The sequence below is a fragment of the Cervus canadensis genome, chromosome 22 (genome assembly GCF_019320065.1).
Source record: "Cervus canadensis isolate Bull #8, Minnesota chromosome 22, ASM1932006v1, whole genome shotgun sequence".
NCBI classification, from domain to species: Eukaryota; Metazoa; Chordata; class Mammalia; order Artiodactyla; family Cervidae; genus Cervus; species Cervus canadensis.
The window spans coordinates 1-15,063 of record NC_057407.1 but is presented as its reverse complement, the minus strand read 5'-3'; the positions used below and the strand labels follow the sequence as shown (position 1 = coordinate 15,063).

Genomic DNA, 15,063 nt, shown 5'->3' with positions numbered 1-15,063 from the left:
ACATGCAGAAAACAAATTCTGTAAAGCAATTATCCTTTTATTAAAAAATTAAAAAAGAGTAAAAAAAAACCCCACAAAGGACACCAATGGTGGGGCTTGCGTTCTCAGCCAGCCTCTGGCAGATTCCGCCTGTGCTTACGCATCAGACCAAAATGCTGGTGCTCCCACCTTGTATCACAGATGAGATTAGAGACACAGAGAGGTTGAGCATCTTGCCCCAGCTCACACAGCTGCTGAGGGCAGGGCTGAGAACTGGACCCCTGTGGTCGAATCTGGAGCCCAGATGCTGTGATGACCCTGAGGGAGCGGCAGAGACCAGATGGCACATGCTGAGACAGGCGCGCACAAACACATACGTGCACGTGGCCTTCACCTTTGAGTCTACAGAAGTCAGAGGGAACCAGAGGGCAACGAGGAGAGGCCAAAGGAGAGTCGGGGTCTATAAGGAGGAGAGGCCCCACTTCTTAGGAGGCCAGGGAATCCCTTCTCTGGTGAGTCTGTCTCAAACCCTAGATTCCTCTCCCTGGACCCAGGAACTGAATGTCCAGTGACCTAACGGACTTGGCTCCAGAATTATGCCTTCCCAGGGGTTCAGCTACGACTGGACCCCACTACTGTCAGTGATAAGGGTGGAATGAGTACATAGTCTGGGCTTCAGATTTGTTTGGAGACAAAATTTATTAGAAGAGGAGTACTAAAAAACCACAAAGGCAATTGGCATGAACATCTCCAGAACACTTAAGAAACCCTCTGCTGTTTATCTACCGCCTCTCCTGTCACGAAAGTGGAAGGTCTATTTAACAAGTAATTCTGTGCTTATCACACTCTTTCTTTAAAATATTTATCATATATTTATTTATTCGGCTGTGCTGTGTCTTAGTAGCAGCCTATGGGAGCTAGTTCCCCAATCAGGTATTGAACGTGGGTCTCTGCATTGGAGTCTTGGCAACTGGACCACCTGGAAAGTCTCTCCTCATATTCCTGGGGACAGTAACGGGTCACAGGCCTCCTCTGAGGCCCCCTTAGAGCTGAGGCATGGGGTGGCTGCAGTAATCCTCCTGTGGCTAAGGTGTGGTACTTTGGTCATGACTCACACTCCCTGCAAACATAGGGCTTCTACCCTGTGTGTGTCCTCTGGTGTCTGATGAGATGGGTCTTCTGACTGAAGCTTTGCCCACACTCCCCACAAACATAGGGCTTCTCCCCTGTGTGTGTCCTCTGGTGTCTGATGAGGAGGGAATTCCGACTGAAGCTACGCCCACACTCCCCACAAACATAGGGCTTCTCCCCTGTGTGTGTCCTCTGGTGGGTGATGAGGACGGACTTGTGACTGAAGCTTCTTCCACACTCCCCGCAAACATAGGGCTTCTCCCCTGTGTGTGTCCTCTTGTGTGAGATGAGATGGGTCTTCTGACTGAAGCTTCGCCCACACTCCCTGCAAACATAGGGCTTCTCCCCTGTGTGTGTCCTCTGGTGTCTGATGAGGGCTGACTTCTGCCTGAAGGTTCGCCCACACTCCCCGCAAACATAGGGCTTCTCCCCTGTGTGTGTCCTCTGGTGTCTGATGAGGAGGGAATTCCGACTGAAGCTTCGCCCACACTCCCCGCAAACATAGGGCTTCTCCCCTGTGTGTGTCCTCTGGTGTCTGATGAGGGCTTGACTTCTGACGGAAGCTTCGCCCACACTCCCCACAAACATAGGGCTTCTCCCCTGTGTGTGTCCTCTCGTGTGTGCTGAGACTTGACCTGCCCACACTCCCCACAAACATAGGGCTGGTCCTCTCGTGTGTGCTGAGACTTGACCTGTCCTTGGAGCCTTGCCCACACTCTCCATACGTGACTCTCATAATCCCTGAGACCCCTGCCCCCGTGAGCAATGGGCCTGTGTCCTCTGGATTCAGTTTCTGGCTTGTGCTGGGCTCGTCTTTCATTCTCTCATGCACCCCAGAACCCCCCATTTGTTCTCCGGGTGAGTAGGCAGAGGCCCTTGAAATCTTCCTTATGCTTTTCAGCAAATATTGGGGCCTGTTCTTGGCCTCGTGACCCTCAGGTTTGTCGCTCGGGCTGTGTGGATCTGAATATCGCTGCTGCTGATTTTGATTGCCTGGGCAGGGATCCTCCGGTTGGAGGAGATCTCTTTCAGATGGTCTCAGGAGGGTCTGAGAGGGGTGACTGCGTTGGGTGTGTTGGCTGAGGAATTTCTGACTGGAGAAGGCCAGAGAGCAGGAGGCACATGGGTGGATCTTGGGCTTTGGTTCTGCTGAAAGAGGAAGCTTTTGGTCAGGTAGCTGGTTTGCCATGGTCAGGCCTGCCCCACTAATCATCTAAGTGTTGACAGTGCACGATTTGTCTCCCATCAAGTGTCTTTACAGTCCACTTTTCCATTCCACTCTTATTCTCTACATCTACAGAAATCCAGGAAGCTTGTGTCACGGGCCTTTTCTACATATCACCCAGATAGGGACCTTCCAGCAGCATCAGAGGCAGCGTCTCTCCTGATAGAGGTGGATCTGCAGGGACTTTCCCTACATGTAATTATCGGAAAAGTCACATCACAGTGGCCACAGGTATTTACCCTACTGAGAGATAAGACCTGATGACTTAGGTGGAATCTCCTGAGTGGCTCCCTGTGAGGAGAAAGGGTCTATTAAGTTAGGGGCACCTGGCCTGGAGCTCTCTGCATATGGGAGGCAGCACAGGGGGTGGGTAGAGCAGATGTGAGTAAAGCTGAATTTATGGCTCCTTGTTCAAAGAGCAGCCTTTGTGCCAATCTCTGCAGGAAGTGGGTTTCAGACTGGGCGAGACCGAGCGGCCCAGGTCCCACTGACTACAGGTCTCTGGCTCCTGCTGCCCAAACTGGTTCACAAATTGCTCCACTCTCAGTTTTCCATTAATCATAAAATAAAGGCATGTCCTTTCTCAAGCCTCACCAGTATTCGTATTTCTTTGATTTCTTTCATCCTCATTTCTTTGATTCAGTCTTAGTCCATTTAACATGCACTAGGAAGCCCTGTTTAAAAATACACCTCCAGCCAGACTCTTCACACCCTCACTCCCAAGCATCTTCAGCCAGCCCACTCTCCCCTCATGTCTGGCAATGAACTGACCTCTGAGGGGACTCCCTGCTGCTGTCTCTTCCCCAAAAATGAACCAAAGTATCACAGAACAGAGAACATGCTGCTTGCAGCTGAAAGCTGCACGGTTGTTCTGTGTCACCCAGGAGGACCCCTGGGGCCTGCACGTGGACACAGGCCCTGGGGCTTCTGTGTCCCGTCCAGCCTCCTTCCTCTCCCTCTGTGCTTCCTCCCGCGACCCCTGGCATGGCCTCTCTTCCCGGCCCTGGGGCTGTGGCACTGGCTGCTCCTCTGCCTGGAATCCTTCCCACAGGTTTTACCTCTGCAGAGACCCTGCCCCAGCATCCTCCACCACACCCCACCCTCTGCTCATGCTGACCCGAGGCACGCTCCCTGTGCTGGTTTTCCTCAGAGCACCAGCCCCTGTCTGGTATGAAGCCCATGCTGCCCCAGGGCAGTGGTTCTGTCTGTTTTGGTGCATGGGGCCCTGTCTGGCACAGAGCATGAACTCACATGACAACAACTTGGAACAGTAACTGAATGCAAATCGCTGTACACAAGTCGCTTAGAAATGGGAGGAAATGAGGAGGAAACAGGTAAAGGGGAGAGAGCTGGTAGGTGCTAGAAAACTTGCTTTTTGCTTCTAAGCCTTTCAGCAGAAGGTGATGTTACATATTATTTTTTGCATGAAATATTAAAAATTAGAACTAACATTTTTAATATAAATTTTTTTCCCCTAACAATCATATGAAAAGAATCAAATTCTGAGGCATTTTAATCGCAACTCTACTGACTTTGGACTGGATTGTACTCTGCTTCGAAATCGGACCACGGAGGCTCCCAGGATGGGGTCGGGTGCTGGAAGAGGGGTGACACTCACCTCTCCCGGTCGCGAGCTCACTCTTCCCCCTGCTGTTCCGCTTGATGCCAAGGTCCTGACCATACTCATCCCCGTACCAGACCAGCAGCTCACAGCCCGGCCTGACCACCTGGCAGGTTCGGTAGAAGATCTGCCTGTGATACTGGAAGGCCACCAGGTTCTGCTCCTCGTTGTCCCGGGCACAGTTCACATACCTGGGGGCGAGGCAGGGAAAGGGAAAGAAACCTCAGGTGATGAGTGCCCTCCACTCTCCGACCATGCCCAGCTCCTTGCCTTCCACCTCTGAGGCCGCCCCTCATGTAGACCTTCTGTTCACACTTTTGACCAGGCCATGTGAATTCCCATGCTTTTCTCTCCTTACCTAATTAGCCATTTTCCGGAGCCCAGTTCCAGACTCATCTCCACCTGGACTGTCCGTGAGGCTGGTGACCTCCAGCTCCTCTAAACTCCGAATTAAGTTCTCTTTCATCCACAGGACTTGGTGCTCCTTTGCTATCACACAGCCCTCAGCACTCACCCCAGCCTGCCTTCTCTCCCGAGGCTTTCTCCCATCTCCCCACATGTATCCAGGGTCCTATTCGCTTGCCCACCCCCTCCCATGGAAACTTGGAGAGAGCGCTGATATAGCTTGAGACACGGAACAGTAATAGTTTGTTCACTGTCTGCCTGCCCTGATGAAAGGAGAGGCCCTCAGAGAACGGCCCTGCTCAGGGCCATCCTGTCCCCCATTCCTTGTGAGCCTCAGGGCCCACTTCTCACTGCAACCAAGCCTGAGGAGGTTGTTGCCCACATAGAGTCAAGGTCTCCTGTGTTAGGTTATCCTGGCGCTGTGCAGTTACTCAAAGATAGAAAAAATAAGGTTACTGCTCCTAAAATCAATTGGCTAATGTCTGTTTGCAGTATGTTCTCCAAAAGGACATGGCTTGTGTGATCTGCTTCAGTAATGAAGTTCACTGTCTAAACTGAAACATAAAGTGCTTGTTAAGTGTCAATTAAGTGAGTTAAAGTGTCCCTGGTGAATCTAGACTCCTCAAGTTGTTTTCAAGTCCCCCACTTTTGTTCAGCATATAGACTTGTATCTTGACGGCACATGCTATATTTTTATTTCCTTCTTTCTAGTGTCTTTTGAAATGAAAGAGCATGATATGGAGGGAAAAGAGCAAAGAAGATGTGAAAGCTGTTGAGGGAGCCGGGTTGAGAAGGAAAGGGTGTGGGATTGAGGGAGTATCAGTGTCTACACACTGCAGACTCACTGCACTCACCTCATCCAGTTGGCCCAAGACGTGTCCTTTCCATCCACATACTCATAGCAGTTTCTCCCTTTGGTGATCTGAGTGTCAGAAAAACAGTTACAAGCTTTTCTCTCCTTTTATTTATTTATTTTTTTCATAGGAAATAATAGAAGAGCTATTTCCCTCTGTAGTCATTGGTGCTCTTCAGCCTGCATGGATTCAACTGCCAGTCGGACCACACGGTAAGCCCCTTACTCATCATTCCAAGTCTGAGTCTCTTGGTTCATTGAAGGCAAGGGCTCCACAAGGGAGGAGTCACTTCTGTGTGTCTGTACACTGTGTTCCCACCTTTCCTCTGACCTTTAGATAGAAGTCCTGTGAGTGTGTACCAAGCTGTTCCCACCTCTCCTCTGATCTTTAGATAGAGGTCCTGAGTATCTGTACACTGTGTTCCCACCTCTCCTCTGACCTTTAGATAGAGGTCGTGAGTGTCTGTACACTCTGTCCCCACCTCTCCTCTGACCTTCAGATAGAGGTCCTGAGTGTCTGTACACTGTGGTCCCACCTCTCCTCTGACCTTTAGATAGAGGTCTTGTGTGTCTGTACACTGTGTTTCCACCTCTCCTCTGACCTTTAGATAGAGGTCCTGTGTGTGTACACTGTGATCCCACCTCTCCTCTGACCTTTAGATAGAGGTCCTGAGTGTCTGTACACTGTGGTCCCACCTCCCCTCTGATCTTTAGATAGAGATCCTGAGTGTCTGTACATTGTGTTCCCACCTCTCCTCTGACCTTTAGATGGAAGTCCTGTGTTCACGCCCAGTGCACACAGTACACGGGGCTGACTGTGTCATTGCCAACTGTTATCACCATCTGCGTCCTCGCATGTAGACGTGAAGTACCCCCCACCACACACAAGCGATTAGAGGCCAGAGGACAGGGAAACAGGGGTGCTTCTCACCAGCCAGGCATATCCACTGTTGGCGGCCTCTTCATTGTCTGTGATCTGGCCCTCGTAGGGGCCAAAGTGCAGGCCCAGCGGCAGATCGGACGACTCGTTCCACACTCCAAGCCCAGCGTCAGGGATGCCCGACAGTCTGATGCTTAACCCAGGGGGCAGAGTGAGGGCTGAGCGGTTGGCATGCCCCTTTTCCACTGCACAGTCCTTTATAAAGGTTGGGGGCCCATGGGCAGCACAGCTGTCGATGAAGAAGTTCTGACACTCCTCACAATCTGGAGGTGAGAACAGGGATGAGGGGAGGTATAGTGATGTTGCTGGTCGTAAAGACCTTCAGAAAGAACTGGGGCACTCATGGCATTTGGCCTCGATCCTGCACCCCAAGTCATAGAGGAAGGGGATGACCGGGGGACCAAATGGTGAGGTGAGGTTACTGGACCAAGGCCTCATAGCCCCTTCTCCATGAGTGGGTCAGTGGGGTCACTCACAGAGGTAGTCGTCATCCTGGGGCTCGATGACCTCTTGGTACACGTGGCCCTTTCTTTCTCGTAGACTGTACCTCTTCATTCCAGTCTCTTTTCTTCTGAGTTCTAAGATGGAGAACAGGAGCTAAGCAAGGCTGGTGGGGTCTGGGGAGTTAGTCCCTGTTTTATCAGAAAGTGTGAGATCTCCTACCTGTCCATCTATACACTTTGTTAAAACTTGTTTACATGTATTTTTCAAACTTTTACTTTTGTAATTTTATGTTTTAATGTTACATTATTTATTTCTTGGCCATACTGCATGGCTTGTGGGATCTTAGTTCCCCGACCAGGAATGGAACCCACACCTCCTGCAGTAGAAGCGTGGAGTCTTAACCACTTAACCCCCAGGAAGTCCCTTCTCTATACTTTGTTTCTTCTCCCATTAACTACAGGTTCAGGAGACTGAGGCTCCTCACTGACCACAGATGCCCAGTTCAATGATAGAGTCCTGCACTTCCTGTTAGTAGGTTTAACTTCTGAACCTTCTTACTTAGGAAATAGTTCACTGACACATCTACTCAGAAAATATATGTTAAAGGCACATGACACGTAAGGCACTGAGCAGAGGTCTGGGCATAAACACTAACAAAGCTCGGTTCCCATTATCACAGCTGGATTTATTGAACTACTTGTAGGTATCAGACTTTTGCATTTAATGTAAGGCTTTCAAACACTGTATGAATTATGTATCCTTATCTTCACTTTACAGATAGCAATCAGGACCTCAGAAAATGTATAAGATTTTCCCAAGGCCCCAGTGCTAACTTCATGTCTCAGATCAGTCCAGCTTAAACCCCTGCCTACCCAAAGTCCATGCCACACACCTAGGCCATACTTATTAGTTTTTCTACAGGGATTAGAGGAACTAATTAGAAGAACTCCCCAAATTTTTCTTACCAACTTTTTGTCTGGGGTGCTGTCCAGGGGTCCTTGCTTTTCTGGGAGGGGGCACCAGTTTCTGAGCCTGCTTGGAGCCACTTGTCTTCATCAATTTTGCTGCTCCCGGCAATTCCTTCAAACTAGATTCCTTACTTAATGGTGCCCTGGACATTCCCTTCCATGTGAGTAAAAGACAACATGCATTTCCTTAGTTCTTTAGGACTTTATGAAGTGTTTTCACATGCATGACTTTAGTTAATACTTCAACAATTCTTGGAAATACCTGGTGGAGTTGGGGCCTGAACACTGGAGTGTAAAATGAGGACCTAAGTGGGTAGTGAATAAAAACTAGAATTCATATCTTAAAGGTTCTTTCCCTTCAACTTTCTGCATAAAAGTGAGAGCAAGGCAGGGAGAATAGCTGGAGGTCAGGGAAAGAAGAGGGTAAGGGCTCATAGAGAAATCTAGGGGGTTTTCTATTAATTAGTGGCCCTTTGATGGACGAGGAAGTATGGAAAATTACAGAGGGGACAGAACACATCTGGAAAATAAGGTGACAAAACAGTGAGACTGAGAAGAGAAAAGACGATCGACAGAAACACATTTAGACAATAAAGAAAATGAGTTCAAAGTTGCAGGTTGCCATGTCCTCTTAGAGACAATGTTTGGAATTAAAGTAGCTGGTCTCATCAATTCTGCTAGAACAAGGCTGTATGACTAGCTGGTTCTCCTCAGTTTCCTGATCCATAAATTGGTATACATGCTAATTCTTAATGTTACAGTGGACATGAAATTTCATAACATTTCAACAAATTGTTGTGTGAGCTATTTAATGTAGTATGAATGTGAGTGTACATCCCTGCCATCAATTTATCACTTCAACTGCATCTATATTTGAAGTCCAGCTCACAGATACTATCTTCAGCATTCTTTGACCTTCCTACTCCTAGATAAATGTTTAAATGTGGAGTCACTCATTCACAAAATATTTAGGGGGCCCTCAGGGGCTTTGAGCTGGGCCTGGACTTCTGAGAATTAATGGATATGGGCTAGGCTCTCAAAGCTCACAACACAGGGGTAGGCTAAACAAATGATTCCAAACAGGAGAGTTGCCTAATCAGAGCTCAGGAGAAGGACTTGTTACTCCCTCCTGCAAGAATGAGCATTTGAAATGATGCCCAGATGATGAGTTTCTACTCAAAAGTGGGTAATCTATGTGAAGTCCTTCAGTTCTTTTCTTATTTGTTGCTTTTCAGTCATAAACCTGAGGCTTGTCAGGGTTGTGAGTTGCTTCCTTTTATTGGAGTGGGAGGCTCTGAGGTAGGGATCCTGTCACCTTCTTCATCCTGGACTGTCCACTTTACAGACTGCCCAGCATGTCCTTAAGCTTCTTCATTTTGGACAGTGCACTCTACAAACTGCCCAGCTTGTCCTTAAGCTTCCCTTAGTCAAATGCCTTAGCATATCCCTCCCTAGCATAGCACAAAAGAACTGAGGTTGAAAACATCTCTCAGATGGATGATATAAAGATGTATGAATAAACTTCATACAACTATGGAAGTTTTAATCATTTTGTAAGGAGTTTAGAAAAAGTGCTTTGGATTAGATTGCACTACGAGTGATACTGTGATCTCGGGCATATAATCAGTCTTTTTTTTTTTTTTAACCTCAGTTTTGTGATCTATAATGGTGATAGCTATATACCTACTTATAGGTACTGTAGGATTGTTTTAAGGTTTAAGTAAGTTTATTCACATAAAATGCTTAAAGTCTGAAATATTGTGAAAATAATGTAACAATAGAACAGGCTACTATGGCTGTTGTTCTTACTAACTATAAAGGTGGTGGTGATATCAGACAGTGTGCTAAAGATTCAGGACAAGAAGGCAGCCGTCTCCAGGATCTCTGTGTTTTCTCCTATTCTCACCTGTGACTGGATTCATGAGGACATTTTTGCAACAGGATTTGGGAAATACTCACCTTCTGGTGTTTACTGTGCTCCACTCTGAAGGCCATCGAAGAAGGTTTACCTAAAAAATGATGAGAATCAGTGTTTTGGTTGGCAAATGTTTCCAAACTCTGGGCATTCTAATTAAGGACACATAATCCTGAGCCAGAGAGTGACAAGGACAAGGATTACCAAAGGAGGAATGGAAAATGATTTCTGTATCATCAACTCCTATGTTTCCACTGGGAGCATTACATAATTTTCTCAAAATTAAAAAAAAATATGAAACTTCATCTGTGCCTCATCTGATGTCCATAAAGTATCTAATAAATTTACTAGCCTTTCATGACAAAAGTACTCAACAAAGTAGAAATAGAAGGAAGTGTGACTGCAATATAATAAAGGTCATATATGAAAAGTCTACCTCTAACATCATAGTCATCAGTGAAAAGCTGAAAACTTCTCTAAGATCCAGGAAAAAGGCAAGGGTGCCCATTCTCAACATTTCTATTCACCATAATGTTAGAAGTCCTAGCCAGGGCATTAGGTTAGAAAAGGAAACAAAAGGCTTCCATTTGGAAAGAAAGAAGTAAAATTATGTCTGTTCACATAGGACATGACTTTATGTACACAAAAATCTTTAAAATTCCACTCACAAAAAAAACCTGCACAGAAGGTTGCACGGTACAAAATCAACATTCAAATATCTTTCCATGCATGAACAATGACCATTCCAAAAAGGGAAATAAGAAAACAATCCTAATTCTTTTTTATTTTTCTACAGCTATAGTCAAGATCTAAATTTAAATTAAAAAAATATTTATTTTTATTTATTTATTTGTGCCAGGCCTTTGTTGCGGCAGGTGGGACCTAGTTCCCTGACCAGGGACTGAACCCAATTTCTCTGCATTGGGAGTGTGGAGTCTTAGCCTCTGGACCCCCAGAGAAGTCCCAATAATCTTATTTATAATAGCATCAGAAAGAATGAAATAATTGGGAGTAAACTTAAGGATATGAAAGACTTATACATTGAAAACTACAAAGTATTGCTGAAAGGAATCTGATACAAGTAAATAGAAAGGTGTCTCATGTTTATGGATTTGGAGACTTTAAATTATTAAACTGTTCATACTACCCAAAGCAATTTAAACATTCAATGCAATTCCTATGAAAATCCCAGTGGAATTTTTTTCTGGTACAGAAAGTCCATCCTACAGTTAATACTGAATCTCAGAGGACCCCAAATAGGCAAAACAATCTTAGAAAAAACAGCAAAGCTGGAGGCCTCTGATTTCAGAACATATTACAAAGGTACAGGAACCAAAAGAGTGTAGTTTTGGCATAAAGTGTGTGCTTAGTCGCTCAGTCATGTTGACTCTTTGTGACCTTTTGGACTGTAGCCCACCAGGCTCCTCTGTCCAGGGGATTTCTCAGGCAAGAATACTGGATGGGGTTGCCCTTCTCCAGGGGATCTTCTTAACCCATGGATTGAACCTGCATCTTCTGTGTCTCCTGCATTGAAGGCAGATTCTTCACCTGCTGAGCCACTGAGGAAGCCCGTTGGCATAAAGACAGACATGTCAATCAATGGAACAGAATAGACAGCCAGAAATAAACAGAAATACACTCTTGGATACATGGTCTAATGATCTTCATCAGGGTGTCAAGACAGCGGGGAAAGTTTAATCCCTATAACAAATGGTGCTGGGGAAACAAAATATCCATATGCAAAATAACAAACATCTTACATCATGAAGAAAAATCAACTCAGAATGGATTAAAGACCTAAATGCAAGACTTGATAAGACTCTTAGAGGAAAACAAGGGTGAAGCTTCACTACACTGAATCAGCAATGATTTCTTAGATATGGCACCAAGTGTATAAGTTTTAGTAACAAAGTAAAAATAGACAAATGAGATTACATTAATCTTAAAACCTCTGTGCAACAAAGGACACAGTGAACAGAGTGAAAAGGCCACCTACAGGACAGTAGAAAATATTTGTAAAATAGGTATCTGATAAGGGGTTAATAAGCATACACCAATATGAAGCCTACCTATAAGTCAGGAAGAGAACCTGATTGACCATGATGGCACCCTGATATCAAACTTCCATGCTCCAGCATTGTAAGAAAACAAATTTCTGTGGTTTAAGGAATGCAATCTGTTTTGCTATGGCAGTCTGAGCTGACTAACACAATGGAAGAAGGAATTCAATAGACATTTCTCCAAAGAAGATACACAAATGGCCAACAAATATATGAAAAGATGATCAATATTACTAATCAATAGGGAAATACAAATTGAAACCTTCTTTGATGGGCAATATGAATAAGAAGATAATAGCAAGTTTGGTAAGGATATGGAGAAATTGGAACCCTTATACACTATTGTTGGAAATGTAAAATGTTGCAACCTTCATAGAAAACAGTATGGAGTTTCCTCAGAAAATTAGAACTGCTGTATGATCTAGCAATCCAACTCAAGAGTATATTTCCATAAAAAATTGAAAGCAAGATCTTGAATAAATAGTGTGTGCATCTATGGTCATTGCAGCATTATTCCCAGTTGGCAAGATGTGGAAGCAATCTAAATGCTCATTGGTGGATAAACAGATAAAAATTATATATAAGATATATCTGTTATATACACATGCACACAATGGAATGTTTTTAAGCCTTAAAAAAGAATTCTGTCCTATGCTACATCAGGGATGGGTCTTGATATGCTAAGTGAAACAAACCAATCCAAAAAAGACAAATATTGCCTGATTCCACTTCTATGAGGTATCTAAATTAATCAAATCCATGGAAACAGAAAATATAATCATGGTTGCCAAGGGCTATGAGGAGGAAGGATTGGAGAATTGTTCCTCAGTGGGTTAGGGCTTCAGCCACTCAAGATGGAAAAGTTCTACAGATTTGTTGTACAGAAATGTGTATATATATCCCCGGTGGCTCAGCGGTAAAGAATTGCCTACAATGCAGAAGATGCAACAGACGCAGGTTTGATCCCTGGGTTGGGAAGATCACCTGGCTCAAGAAATGGCAACCCACTCCAGTATTCTTGCCTGGAGAATCCCATGGACAGAGGAGCCTGGCTGGCTACAGTCCATGGGTATGCAAAGAGTTGGACACAACAGAGTGATTAACACTATGGCCACTAACACTAATGTGTACACAGTTAGCAAGAGTGTACCATATACTCAGAAAATGTTAAGAAGGTAAATTAAGATGTGCAGAGGTATGGTGAACCGTGACATATATATTCCCTATGAAGAATGTCTCTTCATGTAAAAACCTTTGCAGACAACCAAATGTTTGTTTTCATGTCCCTTTCACTAGTTTTAATAACCTAAGGGAATAGAGGGACTTCCCTGGTGGCACAGTGGATGAGAATCTGCCTGCCGATGCAGAGGGCACAGGTTCGATTGCTGGTGCAGGAAGATTCCACTTTCTGCGGGGCAACTAAGCCTGTGTGTCACAAACTACTGAGCCTGCATGTGCTCTGCAATGAGAAGCCACTCACCGCAACCAGAGAAAGCCCATGCACAGCCATGAAGACACAGTGCAGCCAAAACTAAATAAATAATTTAAAAAAATTTGGGAGAACAGAAATCCATAGATGGAGAATCATAGAGCTATCTAAATTGTTTTCTCCAGTCTAGGAAGATTAACTCGTCTAAACTGTCTGAGCAGTAGAAGAGGAAGTGAGCTGCTCACTTCTATTTTATAATGAGTGTACTTCATTTTATTTACCTGATGCTGTTTCTGGTCAGTGAAATGTGGGAAAGATCAGGGAGAATAAATAGTTCTCTCAAACCCTTTCCCAGAATTAAAACAAAGAATTCATTTCACCTTAGGGTAAGGAGATCATGTGTTGTTTTATATACATACATAAATAATGTATCTTGACATAATATGTTAATCATTTCCTCTTCTAAGAGATTTAATCCAATAACCAATTATGAGATTAGTATTAAATTTGTTTGGTGAATTTATTTCTAAGGTTTCTTTAACTGCCTTTCACTAAGAATGTTTAGCAAAAATAATTCTTTTTAAAAAGAATGATAAATTTTAAACATAAAACTTTTGAGAATTACACTGGAAAACCTATACATTCATCTTCATTCAGGCTGATGTCAATATTCGTCCGCAACCACTTCGGAATGCTGAAAATTATGTTTTCTTGGCTAATGGCTGAGATGTAGTTGAGATCTAAGCCCAGGCTGGTTTCAGGAAGACACCTCTAAATCCTCCTGGCCCCTCACCTTGCTGCCTTGGTGTCCATTCTTCATCAGAATCCTCACTGTCATCTACCTGGGGTTTGATGACCTGCCTGCGGTGATGCATGAAAGCCGGTCGAGTGGCTCTGAAACCTGGAAAGACGCAAAATATTTGTCCTAAGAAGGAGGAACAAAGCACAGAAGCAATGGAAAGTGTCACAAAGTCAGGGAATCAGTGGGATGGGCTGGGGGAATCTAGAACAAGGCAAGAGGTGAGCTCTGCACTGCAGGGTCAACCTCCCTTTGGTACAAAACTGTAAACATTTCCTCCAGGTTAGTCTCCACACAAAAGGGAACTGTGAGCAGATGAAGCCACCTAAGAGCGGGCCAAGTGAACACTGAGGGTGAAGACCTGTTTCGTGTTTCCCAGGCTCACAGGCACCCAGCACTTCCTGTTACCTATAGCAATCAGCACTTCATAGTTCCTTTTCATATTCCTATAACGGATTTTTTCCCATTCTCCCATCTCTTCCCATTCTTCCTTGGAGAAGTATACAGAGATGTCTTTGAAAGCATCTTTGGCCTAAGGAAAATAATAGATTTCATCAGTGATTTACTAATCTAAGTCAGACCTTAGAGCTGGGCCTTCTCCTCCACCTTTGGTACAGGGAGTAGCCTGAAGCTACTGGATGGTCTCTGTGAGACAGAGATGAAGACTTTTGTTCCCAACTCTGTCCTGCTTAACTGAACAAACACTGAACATTTTCCTAACTCTCCCTGGACACAAAGCAGTTGACGGATCTAGTGTCCTGTTTTGTCGCACTCCACCCCACCATCTCAGACAGGACCAGGCATTCCCATCCTGTGTACAGTCACAGAGACGTTCACTCAGCTGCCCAGGCAAGCAGTCTGTGGTCCTTCAGGGACCAGTGCCGTGTCCTTCCTATAGAGCTGGCTTAGAGCCCAGCTTTGCCACCTCCACCTCTCACCGTGGGCTTCCGCTCTGTTCTCCCGGCATCTCCCTCAGTGCTTTCCTCTTGAGACCTGTTCGGCCTCATGGCCATTGGAGTGCTCAAGGCCAAGGTGCCTGTGGAAGAAGAAGGTGCTGAGACAGCCCAGACCACTGTCCAGAGCCTGGTTTGTCTTCCTTGGGTGGAGTGTCCAGGGAAGGAAGGTGAGGAGAAAGTCGGGGTGAGGGTATTGGTGGAATGGAGGGATTCTGACTAGCTATGACAGACCAGCCTAATGTGAACTAGATTTGGTTTCTTTGGATCCCCTACAATTCAGCCCCTCCAAGGAAAGGCACTGGGAGGGACGTGTCTGTGGGTGACAGAAGGATTCCTGA

General features: G+C 45.3%; 1 protein-coding gene across 1 annotated transcript; it reads right to left on the bottom strand.

Moving 5' to 3' along the window:
* Positions 1-973: 973 nt before the first annotated feature.
* On the bottom strand, positions 974-14,776 carry LOC122424990 (histone-lysine N-methyltransferase PRDM9-like). Its single transcript, XM_043443265.1, has 11 exons — positions 14,701-14,776; positions 14,178-14,294; positions 13,764-13,871; positions 9,526-9,575; positions 7,564-7,720; positions 6,631-6,732; positions 6,146-6,417; positions 5,216-5,283; positions 3,954-4,147; positions 2,104-2,259; positions 974-981 (listed from the first exon to the last, which is right to left on the bottom strand). The coding sequence occupies exons 1-11, from the start codon at positions 14,774-14,776 to the stop codon at positions 974-976; spliced, it is 1,308 nt and encodes a 435-aa protein (XP_043299200.1).
* Between the last annotated feature and the right edge of the window lie 287 nt (positions 14,777-15,063).